At 44.5% G+C, this 20165-nt stretch overlaps 1 protein-coding gene across 3 annotated transcripts in view; it reads left to right on the forward strand.

Annotated features, from left to right (window-relative positions):
- Positions 1–20165, forward strand: part of AGBL4 (AGBL carboxypeptidase 4) — a 3151866-nt gene that overhangs the window by 2913006 nt on the left and 218695 nt on the right. For all 3 annotated transcript variants that reach the window (XM_073593575.1, XM_073593577.1, XM_073593576.1), the window contains one exon: positions 10914–11076. In XM_073593575.1, the coding sequence (XP_073449676.1) occupies positions 10914–11076 (163 nt within the window). The remainder of the gene's footprint in view (positions 1–10913; positions 11077–20165) is intronic.

Genomic DNA, 20165 nt, shown 5'->3' on the forward strand with positions numbered 1-20165 from the left:
ATAGTAGCAGCGAACCCAAACCTTTGTACTATGACATGATCCACTCTAATATATTTTCTAAATTACCAACATATAGACCCCTGTTCTCTGATGAAACTTTAAATAATACAAATATTAAAGAGGTTGTTAACCTCGATTCCATGACATTTTAGTCTAGTCTTCAAACAACTACTGATTAAACATAAACAATAATATATCTAATTATCAGACAATTGTAAATTAATTAAAAAGGAAAGTGTTCATTTAGAGCCAAACAATTAGCGATGAGCCGAACACCCCCCGGTTCGGTTCGCAGCAGAACATGCGAACAGGCAAAAAATTAGTTTGAACACTAAAACACCGTTAAAGTCTATGGGACACGAAAATGAATAATCAAAAGTGCAAATTTTAAAGGCTTATATGCAAGTTATTGCCATAAAAAGTGTTTGGGGACCTGGGTCCTGCCCCAGGGGACATGTATCAATGCAAAAAAAGGTTTTAAAAACTGATGTTTTTTCGGGACCAGTGATTTTAATAATGCTTAAAGTGAAACAATAAAAATTAAATATTCCTTTAAATATCATGTCTGGGGGGTGTCCTTAGTATGCCTGTAAAGTATCAAATTTTTCCCATGTTTAGAACAATACCACAGCAAAATGACATTTCTAAAGGAAAAAATGTCATTTAAAACTACTCGCGGCTGTAATGTATTGTCGGGTCCTGGCAATATAGATAAAAATCATTGAAAAAACGACATGGGTCCCCCTCCCTGTCCATTACCAGGCCCTTTGGGTCTGGTATGGATATTAAGGGGAACCCCGCACCCATTTTTTTTTTTAAATAGCGTGGGGGGCCCCCAGGCACTCTATACTCTGAACAGCAGTGTATATAGTATACGTCCTGCCCTATATACTCTGCACAAAATTGAGCCTTAGGTGTTGGTGGTACCAGAACACTGTAAGCCCTCACAGTTACACTTGGTGAGGGCAGGAATGGGCCCTGCTGTGAAATACTATATCAAAAACTGTAATAACATGCCCCCGTTGAACAGGGGCAGAAACATTGGGCATTTAGTGGTGGTAGTAGTGGTACCAGAACACTGTAAGCCCTCACAATTAATCTTGTTGGTCACAGGAACGGGCCCTGCTGTGAAATATCATATCAAGAATTGTAATTACATGCCCCTGTTAAACAGGGGCAGAAAAATTGGGCCTTGGGTGGTGGTGCCACAACACTGTAAGCCCTCATAGTTACTCTTGTTGGGTGCAGGAACGGGCCCTGCTGTGAAATATTATATCAAGAATTGTAATTACATGCCCCTGTTAAACAGGGGCAGAAAAATTTGGCCTTGGGTGGTGGTGCCACAACACTGTAAGCCCTCACAGTTACTTTTGTTGAGCGCAGGAACGGGCTCTGCTGTGAAATAATATATCAAGAATTGTAATTACATGCCCCTGTTAAACAGAGGCAGAAAAATTGTGCCTTGGGTGGTGGTGGTGCCACAACACTGTAAGCCCTCACAGCTACTCTTGTTGGGCGCAGGAACAGGCCAAGGTGTGAAATATTATATCAAAAATTGTAATTATATGCCCCTGTTAAACAGGGTCAGAAAAATTGTGCCTTGGGTGGTGGTGGTGCCACAACACTGTAACCCCTCACAGATACTCTTGTTGGGCGCAGGAACGGGCCCTGCTGTGAAATATTAGTTAAAAAATTGTAATTACATGCCCCTGTTAAACAGGGGCAGAAAAATTGGGCCTTGGGTGGTGGTGCCTTAAACCAAAAATATTGTTGGAAGCTACCATCATCGAGATTGAGGAGGAATAGGATAGTCAACATAGGCAGTCTTCAAGGGATCTCACATCCATAGCAAATTCAATCATTTACATCAGCATCAGGTGCTTGATAGCTGCTGATCCAAGACTGATTCATTTTTATGAATGGGAGCCTATCAACGGAGTCAGTGGACAGGCACTGTGTGCATTCAGAAAGCACACTGGATGCAGGACAGGCCAGTAGCTTAATTGCATATTGAGCAAATTCTGGCCAGTGGTCCATCCTCAAGACACAGTAACCCAGTGGATGCTCTGTTGGAAAGGTCTCCAAGTCTGCTCTTGCCCCTAGATATTCCTGCACCATGTAATGCAGACATTGGCGATGATTGCTTCAACCAATCAGATCTTGGTGCTGAGGACTGAATCTTGTTTAAAGGCATCGGTCAGCCGGCCACCTTCTCCACCGCTTTTCCTCTAACTGAACGAAGCCTAAGCAACACATTGTCCAGCACCAGGAGATTGTAACCTCCCAGGGTCTGGAAATGCATTGCACAAACCTTTCTTCAAGGCCTCCTGAAGATGTTTCATCCTCTGCTCCCTCTGCAAAGGCAGGATGAGTTCTGCAACCTTACCCTTGTAACGTGGATCAAGAAGGGTTGCCAGAGGCATTCGATTCTGAGTCCTCTGGGTCACTAAGGATCACATAATCAGTAACTACTTCCTCCCAGCCACGAACAACTGCTTGGGTTTCTGGGGACTGAAAACCATTCCTTGAAGACTGCTGCTGAGTCTTATCCTCTACATTCACGCTGACACAATCCTCCTCCTCCTCCCCCTCTTCTTCCTCCTGTGTGTTTGGCGGGCCTGCCGGAATGCTATCTGGATAAAGGGGGCCTTGAGAGGTAAGGAAGTCCTCCTCTTCCTCCCGATGTTCTGCCTCAAGTGCCCTGTCCATGATTCAATGAAGTGTGTGCTCCAACAGGAAGACTAGAGGGACAGTGTCACTGATGCATGCATTGTCGCTGCTCACCATCCTTGTGGCCTCCTCAAATGGTGACAGGACAGTACATGCATCCTTGATCAGTAGCTACTGGCGTGGCGAAAAGAAGCCAAGCTCCCCTGACCCTGTCCTTGTGCCATACTCGCACAGGTACTCATTGATGGCCCTCTGCTGTGTGTGCAGCCACTGGAAGATTGCCAACGTTGAGTTCCACCTGGTGGGCATATCACAAATGAGGCGGTTGGTGGGCAGGTTGCATTCCCTTTGAATGTCAGCCAGCTGAGCACTGGCATTGTATGACTGGCGAATATGACCACTGACTTTTCAGGCCAGCCTCAGGAGATCCTGTAAGCCTAGGTACCTGCTCAAGAACTGCTGCACCACCAAACCAAACAAGTGTCCCTGTCGGAGGGCGGAGAGAAGGTTGGTGCCATTGTCGCATACAACCATTTCTGGCTGAAGCTGGAGTGGTGTCAACCACCTCTGAGCCTGCCCCTGCAGAGCTGACGGAATCTCTGCCCCAGTGTGGCTCCTAAGCAGACCAACTCAAGCACCGCATGGCATCTTTTTGCTTGACTGCTTGTGTAGCCCCTTGAATGCTTACGGAGCACTGCTGGTTCAGAGGACAAATCTGCAGAAGAGGCCATAGAGGAAGAAGAAGAGGAGGGGTGAAGGAGAGAGCTGTGGCAGAATCACAACTAGCATTTTGGAGGCATGGTGATGGAACAAGCTCCAACAATACTGAACCCTGTCCTGCATCCTTTCCAGCTGCCAGCAGCGTTACCCAGTGTGCTGTGAAGGAAAGGTAACGTCCCTTCCCATGCCTGTTGGACCATGAGTCAGCGGTAAAATGCACCTTACTGCTGACCACCCTGTCCAAAGAGGCCAAAACATTGCCTTCCACATGCAGGTAGAGAGCCGTAATTGTCTTCCATGAAAAGAAATGGTGTTTTGGAACTTGCCACTGAGGTACAGCACATTCCACAAATTCACGGAAGGGGGCAGAGTCTACCAGTTGAAGAGGCAGCAGTTGCAGTGCTAGCAATTTGGCCAAGCTAGCATTTAGACGCTTAGCATGTAGATGGCTGGGACCGAATTTCTTTTTATGGTTCAGCAACTGGGCTAGGGAAATTTGCCTGCTAAAATCAGATGGGGTGTACTGCTAGCAGAATGGCTGCAAGTACTTGGGACACCTATTGCTATACCTTCATTCCTCTCAGTGCAGGTTTTTGAGTGGAGGTATAGGGTTGGAGATCCCAGATGAGGAGCAAGGAGAAGTCTGATTTTTTCTTTGATGTGGGTCTTTCAAGTGCTGTTGCCAACGGACTGCATGGCAGGTCGTCATATGTCTGGTCAAGCATGTGGTGCCCAAGCGGCTGCTGTTCTGGCCACGCTTGATCTGCTTCAGACATAGGTTGCAAACAGCAAACAGGTGCGATCTGCTGCACACATGTCGAAAAAGGCCCACACCAAGGAACTTTCAAAAGTCAGCGGGGAGTCAGCAGTGTGATGCAATAGGGTGGCTGCCCTTAAGCTGCCCCCTAGAGGACATCCTGCCTCGTTGGAGTTGTTCCTCCTCCTCTCTTCTCTCAGGCACCCAAGTACAGTCAGTGACCTCATCATCTCCTCCCCCTTCGTCACTGGAGCAAACTTGGCAGTGTGCTGCAGCTGGGGAAACATGACTGCCGGTTTCTTGTCCTCCTTGGGCACCCCCTCTCTCTAGGCTCACGTTAATCCCTTCCTCAACCTAGGAACCAACATCAGAGCCTTCAAATCGATGCGCATCCTCCAGCAGCATGTACCCGACACTGTGGTTGAATAATTCTGGGGTCTCCTCCGTGCATGATGGTGGGGCTATGAAAGAAGTGACTGTGGACAAGGAGCCAGTGGAATAGGCCGCTTTGGAAGCTGCATTGGAAGGCAAACTACTCTGGGTGACAAAGGATGAGGAGGATGAGGATGGCTTTGTTATCCACTCCACCAGCTCTTCTGCATGTTCTGGCTCAATAACATGGCCAGCAGCAGAAGAAAAGGTCAAGTGTGCCCCACGGCCACCTACAGAGGATGCACTATGTCCACGACCAGCACTGTTGACTGTAGACACAGAGGCTGCTTGCCCTCTTTTATTGGCCTGTGAGCATCTGCCTCTCCTTGGTGGCCTTCCGGACATGATGTATATTTTGTTTTGCAACGCCACACTACACTGTATTGTGTACTGTGTACACCACCAGAAGTGTAGTAGAAACTGTACACACTGTATTAGATGCTGTGTACACCGCCTGCAATGTATTAGCAGCTGTACTACGGCTGCAATATATTGTGTACTGTGTACACCACCAGAAGTGTAGTAGAAACTGTACACACTGTATTAGATACTGTGTACACCCCCTGCACTGTATTAGCAGCTGTACTACGGCTGCATTGTATTGTGTACTGTGTACACCACCAGAAGTGTAGTGGAAACTGTACACACTGTATTAGATACTGTGTACACCGCCTGCACTGTATTAGCAGCTGTACTACGGCTGCATTATATTGTGTACTGTGTACACCACCAGAAGTGTAGTAGAAACTGTACACACTGTATTAGATACTGTGTACACCCCCTGCACTGTATTAGCAGCTGTACTATGGCTGCATTGTATTGTGTACTGTGTATACCACCAGAAGTGTAATGGAAACTGTACACACTGTATTAGATACTGTGTACACCACCTGCACTGTATTAGCAGCTGTACTATGGCTGCACTGTATTGTGTACTGTGTACACCACCAGAAGTGTAATAGAAACTGTACACACTGTATTAGATACTGTGTACACCACCTGCACTGTATCAGCAGCTGTACTACGGCTGCACTGTATTGTGTACTGTGTACACCACCAGAAGTGTAGTAGAAACTGTACACACTGTATTAGATACTGTGTACACCACCTGCACCGTATTAGCAGCTGTACTACGGCTGCACTGTATTGTGTACTGTGTACACAACCAGAAGTGTAGTAGAAACTTTACACACTGTATTAGATACTGTGTACACCGCCTGCACCGTATTAGCAGCTGTACTACGGCTGCACTGTATTGTGTACTGTGTACACCACCAGAAGTGTAGTAGAAACTGTACACACTGTATTAGATACTGTACACCGCCTGCAATGTAGTAGCAACTGTACTACGGCTGCACTGTATTGTGTACTGTGTACACCACCAGAAGTGTAGTAGAAACTGTACACACTGTATTAGATACTGTGTACACCGCCTGCACCGTATTAACAGCTGAACTACGGCTGCACTGTATTGTGTACTGTGTACACCACCAGAAGTGTAGTAGAAACTGTACACACTATATTTGATACTGTGTACACCGCCTGCAATGTATTAGCAACTGTACTACGGCTGCACTGTATTGTGTACTGTGTACACCACCAGAAGTGTAGTAGACACTGTGTACACCGCCTGAAGTGTATTAAAAACAGTACTCCACAGAATGCACTGTAGATATAGGCTACACTGGATGCAGAGTGTATATATATATATATATATATATATATACAGTGGGGACGGAAAGTATTCAGACCCCATTCAATTTTTCACTCTTTGTTATATTGCAGCCATTTGCTAAAATCATTTAATTTCTTTTTTTTTTTTCCTCATTAACCGCTTGCCGACCGCCTCACGCAGATATACTGCGGCAGAAGGGCTTGTACAGGCAGAATCATGTACCTGTACGTTCCCCTTTAAGAAGCGGCCAAGCGGGCGTGCGCACCCGCGGCAAGCTCCGTGAGTCAGGTCGTGGGTGCCAAATCGCAAAAAGTGCTCTGGTCAGGAAGGGGGTAAATTCTTCCGGGTTAATGTACACACAGCACCCCATATTGACAGAAAAGCACAGAATTGTTGACATTTTTGCAGATTTATTAAAAAAGAAAAAACTGAAATATCATATGGTCCTAAGTATTCAGACCCTTTACTGTGACACTCATATATTTAACTCAGGTGCTGTCCATTTCTTCTGATCATCCTTGAGATGGTTCTACACCTTCATTTGAGTCCAGCTGTGTTTGATTATACTGATTGGACTTGATTAGGAAAGCCACACACCTGTCTATATAAGACCTCACAGCTCACAGTGCATGTCAGAGCAAATGAGAATCATGAGGTCAAAGGATCTGCCTGAAGAGCTCAGAGACAGAATTGTGGCAAGGCACAGATCTGGCCAAGGTTACAGAAAAATTTCTGCTGCACTCAAGGTTCCTAAGAGCACAGTGGCCTCCATAATCCTTAAATGGAAGATGTTTGGGATGACCAGAACCCTTCCTAAAGCTGGCCGTCCGGCCAAACTGAGCTATCGGGGGAGAAGAGCCTTGGTGAGAGAGGTAAAGAAGAACCCAAAGATCACTGTGGCTGAGCTCCAGAGATGCAGATGCAGTCAACCATCACTGCAGCCCTCCACCAGTCGGGGCTTTATGGCAGAGTGGCCCAACGGAAGCCTCTCCTCAGTGCAAGACACATGAAAACCCGCATGGAGTTTGCTAAAAAAACACCTGAAGGACTCCAAGATGGTGAGAAATAAGATTCTCTCGTCTGATGAGACCAAGATAGAACTTTTTGGCCTTAATTCTAAGCAGTATGTGTGGAGAAAACCAGGTGCTGCTCATCACCTGTCTAATACAGTCCCAACAGTGAAGCATGGTGGTGGCAGCATCATGCTGTGGGGATGTTTTTCAGCTGCAGGGATAGGACGACTGGTTGCAATCGAGGGAAAGATGAATGCGGCCAAGTACAGGGATATCCTGAATGAAAACCTTCTCCAGAGTGCTCAGGACCTCAGACTGGGCCGAAGGTTTACCTTCCAACAAGACAATGACCCTAAGCACACAGCTAAAATAAGGAAGGAATGGCTTCACAACAACTCAATGACTGTCCTTGAATAGCCCAGCCAGAGCCCCGACTTACACCCAGTTGAATATCTCTGGAGAGACCTAAAAATGGCTGTCCACCTACGTTTACCATCCAGCCTGACAGAACTGGAGAGGATCTGCAAGGAGGAATGGCAGAGGATCCCCAAATCCAGGTGTGAAAAACTTGTTGCATCTTTCCCAAAAAGATTCATGGCTGTATTAGATCAAAAGGGCGCTTCTACTAAATACTGAGCAAAGGGTCTGAATACTTAGGACCATGTGATATTTCAGTTTTTCTTTTTTTAAAAATCTGCAAAAATGTCAACAATTCTGTGTTTTTTCTGTCAATATGGGGTGCTGTGTGTACATTAATGAGGAAAAAAATTGGACTTAAATGAGTTTAACAAATGGCTGCAATATAACAAAGAGTGAAAAATTTAAGGGGGTCTGAATACTTTCCGTCCCCACTATATATATATATATATATATATACATATATATATATATATATATATACAGTATCTCACAAAAGTGAGTACCAACATGTACAGTGCCAACATGTACTGTGACATACTGAAGCAAAGCACGATCCCCTCCCTTCTGAGACTGGACCGCAGGGCAGTATTCCAACATGATAACGACCCCAAACACACCTCCAAGATGACCACTTCCCTGCTAAAGAAGCTGAGGGTAAAGGTGATGGACTAGCCAAGCATGTCTCCAGACCTAAACCCTATTGAGCATCTGTGGGGCTTTCTTAAAAGGAAGATGGAGCAGCGCAAGGTCTCTAACATCCAACAGCTCTGTGATGTTGTCACGGAGGAGTGGATAAGGGCTCCGGTTGCAACCTATGAAGCTCTGGTGAACGCCATGCCCAAGAGGGTTAAGGCAGTGCTGGAAAATAATGGTGGACACACAAAATATTGACACTTTGGGCCCAATTTGGACATTTTCACTTAGGGGTGTACTCACTTTTGCTGCCAGCGGTTTAGACTTTAATGGCTGTGTGTTGAGTTATTTTGAGGGGACAGCAAATTTACAGTTATACAAGCTGTACACTCACTACTTTACATTGTAGCAAAGTGTCATTTCTTCCGTGTTGTCACATGAAAAGATATAATTGAATATTTACAAAAATGTGAGGGGTGTACTCAATTTTGTGAGATACTGTATGTATTAATACACTGCCTGCACTGACTAAATATTGAGTAAACACTGAATATATAGTCTATGCTAAATGCAGTATATATATATATATATATATATATATATATATATATATATATTAGACTGACTGTACAGTATATATATATCAAATACACTGTCTGCCACTAATTGAATAACTTGCCTGCACAATCTAAATCAAGCTATCTCTCTGTCCACACCAACAACACTACACACGGTTACCTTGTAAGTAGCTTTTTATAGTGTGGAGCCATGATTGGCCAAAGACACCCTGCCTTTTGTCATATATGGCCCTCTTAGCATAGGGCGCTGTGATTGGCCAATGCATGCAGGTCAGGTGCATGCTTTGGCCAATCATCATACAGCAATGCACTGCGATCTTGTAGTGCATTATGGGGCGTTCCCCGGCGCTCGAATTTGCCTTGAATGCCCCATAATGTTCGCTCTTCGACGAACCCAAACATCAAGCTCATCCCTACAAACAATGGCTTTCGTTGCCTTTTCTTGGGGTTTAATATGCTTTCCTGCCGATAAGATTGAAAATCACTGTCTATAAAAATGGAAAAAGAAATTTCAACTGCACAGTGTAGACTTCAGACCATATATGGTAGATGAGAAAGAACATTTATTTTTGCTTTATGCTTGCATAGCTACATACCAATGATATGTGGCATTAAACAAGAGGCAACCTGCTGTGCCACAAGCTCTCAGCAGGCATATACCTCCCACTTACTTTCTTTACTGGTGCTAGCATGATCTTTGTGGGTTTGGGGCTCTGAAATAAAGCCTGCTTCGATTCTAACTACTGGTACAAATACCACACTGTGGGCTTGCACCAGCCTTTGTGGCATGATATGAAACTAGATTCATATTCAGCACAATGCACTACAGCAGTACCTTATTAAGTGAATGACAAATCTCTGTTACCAATTCTCAATTTTAAAAAGTCCCTTAGCAACCAGGAGAAAAACAGCTAAAAGTAGATGGTTCAGCTGCTGAAGATAGGAGCGCTATGGGGAGGTCTGCAATGAGCATGGACCACTAGGGAGATGTATTTACTAAGCATGGGGCACTGTGAGGGCCCTATAAAGCATAGAGCCACTATGGGAAGGTACAAACTAAGTATGGGGGCACTGAGAGAAGGTCGGTACTGAGCATTGAGGAATTTTGTAGATGTCTAAACTGAGCACCAGGGCCCTAAGAGGAAATCAGTATTATGCATAGGGGTAATGTGAGCAAAGAAAGTCGGGATGGCCGCACTCCAAATGAATACCTTTATTGAAAAATTAGTCAATACAACAATCGGAATAAAAAGACCAACTGTAGTGCTTTTTATTCCGATTGTTGTATGGACTCATTTTTCAATAAAGGTATTCATTTGGAGTGCTGTCATCCAGACTTTCTTTGCTCGCATTATTTTGTATACGGAGCCGGCACCCTATTTGGCAGGGGGAGGTGAGAAGATGTAATTGCCATCCTGTGTGGTTCATCACTTTAGGCATAGGGGTGCTATGTGGTGTGTGTACTGAACGAAGAGGGAAACTGTGGGGCACTATGGAGCGTAGGAGCATTATGGGGAGGTCCATACTGAGCATGGGGGCACTATCCAGGAGTACTGTAAGGAGGTCAGTACTGTGTTGACCATTAATAAGCCTTGGGGCACTGCAGAGAGGTTAGTTCAGACTAATTTATGCTGGCTCCCTATTCTTTTACATTTTGGGAATATTTAACCAGGCCTCTTCTCATTTAAATATTCTAATCTTCTAATGAACCAGTCTGTCTTCTGGTCCCTTGTTTCTGTCACCAGCCCTGACCTTCTCCGAATTGCCACCATTGTCTCTCTTTTCAGTCTGTTATGTAAAGTAGATCGGAGTAAACAAAAGTAGTATATAACGTATAAAAGTGTTCACATTGCCATCAACTTCATTTTGATATTATGGAAAGTAGCATTATTTATAACCAATTGTGCTTAGTTGTATTTTTCAAACTAGCTTCAGAAATATGATAATGTTTTATGACATATTGAATTAAGGTTGTATTTTTAGACAGTTTTTTTTTTTTTTTTTTTTTTTTACAGTCCAGCACATCTTTCAACCGAGACACCATGAAGGCTGGAACTGGTAGAAGGCTTTTAGGAGGTCTTTTGGATGATTCTTCATATTGTTACACTCTGGAAGTGTCCTTCTATAGCTATCTGTTGGGAGGAACCAATACCACAATACCCTACACAGAGGAAACATGTATCCTTTCATATTTTTCTGAGATTTGTGAACTTTGTTAGACCTGGGAAGAAATAACTCAAGGTATGTGCTATCTGTAAAATTATTTTATATATATTTCTGTAAGCCTGAACTTTCTGGTACATATAAAATAAATAACCAATTCATTCAGAACCCATCTTTCTGCCTCAGATGTTGCCTTATGCATCTTGTGTTATGTACATTTTTAAAATATTTAGCACTGCAATTTCTAACCTACAGCTGAGAGGGTGAAGGCGGTCAAGATATGGCTGAAAATCTGTTGTTGGTTGGTGGCAAAGTGTATGACATTACTGCACCTGACTGTTAGTGGAAAGTGGTCTTTTCATGTACCAGCCTTGATATGCCTCTTGAAAGTGACATTGTAGGTGACAGAACAGTGCAGCAGAAGACCTTTTTGCTTTAGACTACACTTAGAGCTATCCCAGTACTGTAATTGTATAGGTTACTTCCCTATGTGCTTCCTGTATAAATTGCAACTTCATAAGGCACAATACAATTCAGGACCCTATTGAGAGGCTCCCCTGCTGCATTGTGGGATGCGGTAGTAGTATACCTCGGTGCCAACATTGCCAATGCATAGGGTTATTCTGCAATTTTCTAAAACAGGAAAGGCACCAATCAGCATTTGTTGGAGGTTATTCTAGCTTTCAAGGGATAGCTTTGTTTGTGAGGGGTGAGTGACAAGTTTACTTAAATTGAAGCTCTTACTGTTTTGAAGCTATGACCTTCCTGCCTCCCCTACCTGATGAGCACAACATGCACAATTCTGGCAATGGACCGCTCAGTATTCAAGCACTATATCATAGGAGGAAGGAGAGACGGTCACATTATTTCCCATACCCAGAAGTACTAGGTGTTTCCATGGGCTCTAGCAGATGAATAAAGCATTAGAGGAGCATGAAAAAAGTGAGCATCACTGGGAGGTGGGGAGGGTCTTATTAAGACAACCTATTGCTTTGGTCCAAATGGGCAAAGTGACAGGTTTACAGTATATCAAACCCACCCATATAAAAACCAACAATAAGGAACACACATGCCATTAAAACATAAACATATACAGTTTTATAATATACTGTATATTAAGCACACACTATATTACCAAAAGTTTTGGGATGCCTGCCTTTACACGCACATGAACTTTAATGGCAACCCAGTCTTGGTCCAAAGGGTTCAATATTGAGTTGACCCAGCCTTTGCAGCTATAACAGCTTCAACTCTTCTGGGAAGGTTGTCCACAAGGTTTAGGAGTGTGTCTATGTGAATGTTTGATCATTCTTCCAGAAGCACATTTGTGAGGTCAGGCACTGATGTGGACGAGAAGGCCTGGCTCACAGTCTCCGCTCTAATTCATCCCAAAAGTGTTCTATTGGGTTGAGGTCAGGACTCTGTGCAGGCCAGTCAAATTCCTCCACCCTAAACTCGCTAATCCATGTCTTTATGGACCTTTCTTTGTTCACTGGTCCAAATCATTTGGTGGATGGGGGATTATGGTGTGGGGTTGTTTTTCAGGGGTTGCGCTTGGCCCCTTAGTTCCAGTGAAGGGAACTCCTAAGGCGTCAGCATAATAAGACATTTTGGACAATTTCATGCTCCCTACTTTGTGGGAACAGTTTGGGGATGGCCCCTTCCTGTTCCAACATGACTGCGCACCAGTGCACAAAGCAAGGTCCATAAAGCCATGGATGAGCGAGTTTGTGATGGAGGAACTGTGATGTGATGAGTCTTGACCTCAACCCGAAAGAACACCCTTTGGGATGAATTAGAGCAGAGACTGTGAGCCAGGACTTCTCGTCCAACATCAGTGCCTGACCTCACAAATGGTCTTCTGGAAGAATGGTCAAACATTCCCATAGACACACTCCTAAACCTTGTGGACAGCCTTCCCAGAAGAGTTGAAGCTGTTATAGCTGCAAAGGGTGGGCCAACGCAATATTGAACCCTTTGGACTAATTATAATTGATTTGTATTTAAAGTCAGGTGTCCCAATACTTTTGAATATAGTGGATATTATACCTTCATGAAATGCACAAGCAATTGTGATGTATCATTTTGTTAAAATTAGCAATTGTTCTGATAGTATACAGGAATATTCTTGCAACCTGTTATCTCCCAGACTCCTTTTATTTTGCCAGTTCCAGATGATTTTGATACTTTACAATACTATCAAAAAATATTCTCCTAACCTCAACCAACTTTACCACAAGTGCAAAAGTAGAGAGGTCTGTAATATTTCTAACAAAATCAACTCACACATTTTAGGATTTAAGCAATCTCCCATGCAGCAAATCTATTTTCTGCAGACTTAGAAACTGACCTCAAATATACTACGGCTTGTCTGTTTCATCCAGTTTCTAATAAAAATACTCTGTTTAGATCAGATCACCGTATCCACACACTCCACAGTTCAGCAATCCAAAGCCAACTCAACTCTCAGTCTCATCTAAACTTCATTATGATATTCTATTAAACTTCCCAACAAATGTTCATAAGCAATGACAGAAACCTGTGCTACACATCCTATTAAGGTACTGATGCAAAATATTTATACATGGTTTTGGCAACCATCTTAATGTAAAGTGTATATGAGCCTTCGAGATAGTTCTTGTTTTTCCACATCACTTCCAACCTGTGAGGGATCAACTAGGCTTATGCAGATCAAGGTTTATCTGGTTTGGTTTATCCATTGCAGTCGCCCTCAGCCAGAGAGCAGAAGCTACGCTAGAGATCAGCAAGATTATTGGAAATGTGGATTATGAAGGTATCAATTCCATAGGTTAAAAATGACCCTGCTTTGCAAAGATCAGCAAATAAATCACAGGTGTTAGAGACTGGCATAGAAAAATCTCTTTCCTGAGATGCAAGAAGCGAGGGCACTTACTACGTGGTTCATAAGTAAAGAGGCACTTTTTCTCATGCTGCCATAATTATTTCTCTGAAAGCCTTTGACGCTAGTCATTTCACTAAAGTACAAAATACAGGTTGGGTGACTCCAGGCAATGCTTCTTGGGAAATGTAAGCAAATAACTTTTGTAAAAGGTAAATTCTTGGTACTTTCATCTTACATTACTGTTCTGTAAAGGAATACCAGTGAGTGGAGCAGTTGCTTAGCCTAGCGTACAAAACTGGCCTTATCCACAAGTGTATTTTGCATTTGGAGGTGGTTTGTTGGAAACCATGGGCATTTCCTAAATATAGTGGATCTGTGTGCAAAATCATAAGTTGGGCACACTTTCTTAAGAAACGAAAAACTGAACCTTCATTGACACTGGCTTTTGTGGTGCTGCGTCCAGATCCATAAATCTCACAGATGCGACAGAACTCTTGGCTATGAGCCAGAGGCGTAACTATAGGGGTCGCAGAGGTCGCAATTGCAACCTGGCCCCATGCTTCAGGGGGCCCATGTGACCCCTCTCTCACATGGGCCCCCTGAAGCATGGAGCCACCTGGATGAGAGGGGCAGCAGGGGCGGCAGCATATAGCAGAACCGACACCCTGCATTTTGCTCCTGCAGCTGCTGAATGCCTTCGGGAGTAAGAGAAGGAGAAGCAGGCATTCAGCGGCTGCAGGAGCAAAATGCAGGGCATCAATTCTGCTATACGCCATCACCCCTCCTATCTAGCCCGAAGCTAGGTGTTTCTGGCAGTCGTCAGTTGCCAGGACCGCTAGTTCTGCCCCTAGCTCTGCCCCTGACTCTGGCTCACGCTGCTTGCCTCTAAGCTTCTTCTACCGGATCTAGTAATCCTTCACACTGCCAACCTCTGTCATACTTCCCCCCTCCTGTCACACTTCCCCTCATCATACTGCCCCCCTCTTGTTACACTGCCCCCTCATAACACTGTCCCCCTTTTATCACATTGCTCCCCTCATTTCAAACTGTGCCCCTCTTATCACACTGCCCACCTCCTGTCACACTTCCCAGGTACCCTTTTCCTGTCACACTGTCCCCTCCCGTCACACTGTCCCCCACTTATCACACTGCCCCCGTCATACTGCCCCCCTCCTGTCACACTGCCCTATAACATACTGCCCCTTCTTTTCACAATGCACCCTCCTTTCACAGTGCCCCCTCATTTCACAGTAACCCCTGTTATCACACACCCCCCTCCTGTCACACTGCCCCCCCACCTGTCACACTGCCCCCCTCCTGTCACAATACCCCTCGTTATACTGCCCCTGTCACACTTCCCCCTTCATACTACCCCGTCACACTGCCCCCCCATCATACTGCCCCCCGTCACACTGCCCTCCATCATACTGCCTCTTCTTTTCACAGTGCACCCTCCATAAACAGTGCCCCCTGTTATCACACACCCCCCTCCTGTCACACTTCACAGGTACCCTTTTCCTGTCACACTGCCGCCCACCTGTGACACTGCCCCCCTCCTGTCACAATACCCCTCGTTATACTGCCCCCCCAGTCACACTTCCCCATTAATACTACCCCCGTTACACTGCCCCCTTGTCACACTGCCCCCCTCCTGTCACAATTTCCCCCATCATACTGCCACCCTCCTGTTACACTACCTCTGATCATACTGCCCCCTTCTTGTTACACTTTCCCCCTCCTTTCACAGTGCTCCCCCCACCCCCACTCTGGCCTTTGTTTTCTGAATGGACATAGTGAGTGATCAGTACCACACTCACTGTATCCATTCATAACTAAAGCATAATAACTGTGTTTACTGTGCTGCTGTATGTGAATAAATAGGAAGCTCTGTACAGAGCTATTCATGTCCATTCATTCTGTGCAGCTGAGGCTGCCGAGATGGAGATTGAGGGCCCCAGCCTCGGAGGAAAGGGCCCCTGCCAGGGTCGGGGGGCTCTTTATGGTTTCTTGCACCGGGGCTCTGAAGATTCTAGTTATGCCTCTGCTATGAGCACGTACGCCCTAGATCCCTGGTGCCCAGCCTGCAGCCCGAGGGTCGCATGCAACCTTTTGGTATATGATGTGTGGCCCTCAGACTTCAGCAGTCTGTAGTGGGAACATTGATTAGAGTATTAGCTTGAACTTTACCAGCCTCATGTAACATGTTCCCAGTTTCATATTGTCTTCTACATCATATCTCCAGCCAAAAATGTAGCATGTCCACACTATCTGGCCATCATCATTTCCTCTATTAGGTCTGCAGTTTCTGATAGTCCTCTCAAGCATTACATATATTGAACAATATGGGTGGCCTTTTGGTGATGTCAGGGGTTGCATTTGAGTTCCCCTTTAGCTTATAAGTTGACAACCACGGCCCTAGATGCTTTGTATTTCTCTGGTTAGTTTACCCTGGACTAAAACCATCTGCGTCCAGGCTTACTTAGATGTGATTAGCACCAGCTCTGGGGATTAATTTGCACCCAGAAAAAAACACTAGTGTCCCCAATCCCTTAGAGCTTTAGACTGGGTACTATTAGTTGCTTTTACTAGGTTTTATGATAACTTTTCATTATTTAGAAACTTTTGTGAGAACTGCTGAGCAAAAGCCTGGCCCTGAAATACACTGGCATTAGTCTAGATGTAAGGGTAGGCCGGGTGTACATATGTATATGCCTACATGATCAGTGTATTGTCGGCACTGCACCTACCTCCTGTAAAGGGTGGCTGCATGGCCAGCAATCATGGAACTCCTTTGAGCTGAAGCTGTAAGTGAGAGGTGTGGCTGCAGTTCAAATTATGGCATTGCATCAAGGGGCGTCCCCCTTGGCCCTGCGTACGCTATATTACCAAAATGATTGGTACACCTTCCTTTACACACACATGAACTTTATTTACATTCTAGTCTTAGTCCGTAGGGTTCAGTATTTCATTGGCCCACCCTTTGCAGCTATAACAGCTTCAACTCTTCAAGGTTTAGGAGTGTGTCCATTGGAATGTTTTTCAGGGGTTGGGCTTGGCCCCTTAGTTCCAGTGAAGGGATCTCTTAAGGCGTTTGGGGATGTCCCCTTCCTGTTCCAACATGACTGAGCACCAGTGCACAAAGCAAGGTCCATAAAGACATGGATGAGTGAGTTTGGGGTGGAGGAACTTGCCTGCACAGAGTCCTGATCTCAACCCAATAAAAAACCTTTGGGATGAATTAAAGCGGAGACTTTTGTCCACATCAGTGCCTGACCTCACAAATGCGCTGCTGGAAGAATGGTTAAACGTTCCCATAGACATATTTCTAAACCTTGTGGAAAGCCTTCCCAGAAGAGTTGAAGCTGTTATAGCTGCAAAGGGTGAGCCAACTCAATATTGAACCCTACAGACGAAGACTGGGATTTGGCAAGTGTCCCAATACTTTTGGCAATATAGTGTAAGTGCACTTCACACATTAGGGAGATGGCAATTCATTAGACATATGTAATGACAAAACATTTTCTTACATTGTGAATAGAATATGAAATGGTTAAGGCCACTGTCAGATGTGCCCCATAGAGGAGTTTTTCTGTCACTTCCTGTCCCAGAAATCCAGCAGGAAGTAAGAGGAAATCTTTTATCCCTTCTTAGACAGTTGTCATCGGAATAGGTTTACTCATTGGAACATCTTACCTAGACCCCTATTTCTGTGACAATTCAAAAATTTTGATTTCCCATTACTTACCAGAGATATATGATCACCAGGACCAATAGTGATTTCAAACAAATCACTAGTCATTATTCAGACCTTTAAAGTGTAACTATGGCTTTTTTATTCAAGTAAATATGACATTTTGCAAAATATAACTTTTATGCATTTTTCTATCCACCCAGAAGGTGGAGTTCTGGTCTCCTTTTCACATAATGCAGGTTATTTTTCAGCTGTGCTAAAAGAAGGCAGATGTTTACAGAACTCCAATTAGTCATGAGAGCAGTGACTCCACCCTTATCAGATGTGTAAACTGGACACAAGGGGATGCAAAGCATGCTGCACAGTTGTGTTGTGTCTTTAGATAACTCATAGTGCTCTGAGAACCCCTTGTCATGCTTAATGTTTACATTGAAACAAAGCTTGTATACAGGTACTGCAATATCACATATAAAAAATAGTTAAACCTCTTACGCAATGCATAATGCATATATGTGGTGGCAAAAAAAATGCACATCTGCCACACATATTTGTCCACTGTGGACTGAGGTTGCGTGCTGAGAACATGCTCATTACAAGCTCTCAGCACACTACCCAGCTGCCTCCAACAGCTCTTGGTTATGGCTTCCGGTCAGGGGTCATCGGCATGGGCTCCCTATCATGTGACCACTGTGAGAGCCAATCATAGAGGTCACATAATAGAATCTCCACACCTCCTTCCAGGCATTTAAGCCCATTTAAATGCCATCCTTTAAAGGAGGCAGCATTAAAAAAGTTCAAATCTAACAGCCCAAAACCCTTATAGTTCCCCTTATATCTGGCTAGTATAAATTGGGTTATATAGTGCTACCTGCAGAAATATAGGGGTTGATTTACTAAAGGCAAATAAACTGTGCACTTTGCAAAGGGCATTTGCCCTCTGCAGGTGCAGTTGCTCCAAAGCTTATGTAGAGCCCACCACCTTTAGGTGGGTGCTATAAGGTTAAAAGACAGGTTAAATGGAGGTTTGATTTGGGTTAGGGTGGAGTTGTAGGTTAGAGGGGGGTGTGACCACCTGTTCATCATCACCCTGGAAAACCCTCCCTTGCTTCTCCAGAGTCATGTTCTGGAAAGGAGGCGGTCTGGGCTTGAAGGACAGGCAGTGTGTATGGCCCTGGTCCAGTGGTTCATTTGTTTGGACAAGGGCGGGTTCATATATATACGCTGGGGGTCACATGTTCCTGGGAGTTGGTGTTGTAAGAGTGGAAAGGCAGCAAGATGTGACGTTAAGGATCAGGGCTGGAAGGCCTGGGGTAGAGGGACCCAGAGCTGGAAAGCCACGGAGCTTTGCGGGAAGGCATGGAGGTTCAGAGACTCTATTGCTGGAAGGTTTTATCAACCAAGAATTAAAGAACCTGAGTAGACCGGGGGTTCCTGGACTTCCTTGAGCTGGCAAGGGAAGAAATGACTGGAGGTGAGAAGGCAGGTGAGGCCTGGGACACCCAGCATTTCAGTAGTACCGCATGCTTTGCAGAGGGGCATGAGCCAGTTCGTTAAGGGAAGATTCTAACTACTCATGCAACTTAGACAAGAGGCAGCTTATATCTGTTTGCATCATTCAAGTAACACAAATGCCGAATCAGGAATAAAAGTTATTGTTTGAACTGTTCAATGGTGTCTGTGATTACTACAGCGGGGTGGAAGAAGCGGGGGTTAAACCAGCATGTACTGTAATTAACTAACTAGCAGCTCCTACGGGGGTAGTGTGCTACACTTAGTATAGAAGGTAAAGTTTTATTTAGCAAAGAATACCCAATCACGTGCAAGGAAAATAAAAAATCAGCATTGCCTGCACATGATTGGATGGAAGTCAGCAGAGCTTCTGCTCATTTACTAAGCTCTGGAACAACTGCACTTGCAGAGTGCACAGTCTATTTGCCTTTAATAAATCAACCCTGTAGTTACTGTATATCATGAAACCCTTAGGATTCCATTTATGAATAAAATGTGGGTTTTGTGTGGAGTTCTGCTTTAAGTAAGTAATAGATGAATGCTTGAAAAAATGCTTGAAAAAAGGGTCTATCTAGTATAGAGAAAGCTGCTAAAGTTTTGCCAAGCAGCACCACTTTGGCACAAGGTAAGGAAGGGTTAACTCGCTGTTAGCAAAATCCAGACCGTGCATTTCAGACGACAATTTACTCTTCCCTGTTTGGCATACATGGAAATTGTGTTATCAAATGTTCTGTCTGTTCCTGTCAGGCTTGCAGCGATCACTTCAAACAATTTAATGTTGCTGAAAGCCTACAGTTACAAATTACAGACTTTTAAAGTTATTTTGCAGCGATAATGCTATCAACCTTTAATACGGTTTTCCAAAAGGCGCAGAGACGATAATGACACCCGGAGTCGCTAAGAGTGGAAGCCATGTATTAGAATCTCCTGCTTTTGTTGCCGTATTGATATTTATATTTTCAGTCATAATGTCTGCAGTGTTCGCTTAGATGCGCAGCCCAATCTCCAGATGACAGGCTATGACTGTGAGGATTACTGGAG

The sequence above is a fragment of the Aquarana catesbeiana genome, linkage group LG07 (assembly GCF_042186555.1).
Source record: "Aquarana catesbeiana isolate 2022-GZ linkage group LG07, ASM4218655v1, whole genome shotgun sequence".
Taxonomy (NCBI): domain Eukaryota; kingdom Metazoa; phylum Chordata; class Amphibia; order Anura; family Ranidae; genus Aquarana; species Aquarana catesbeiana.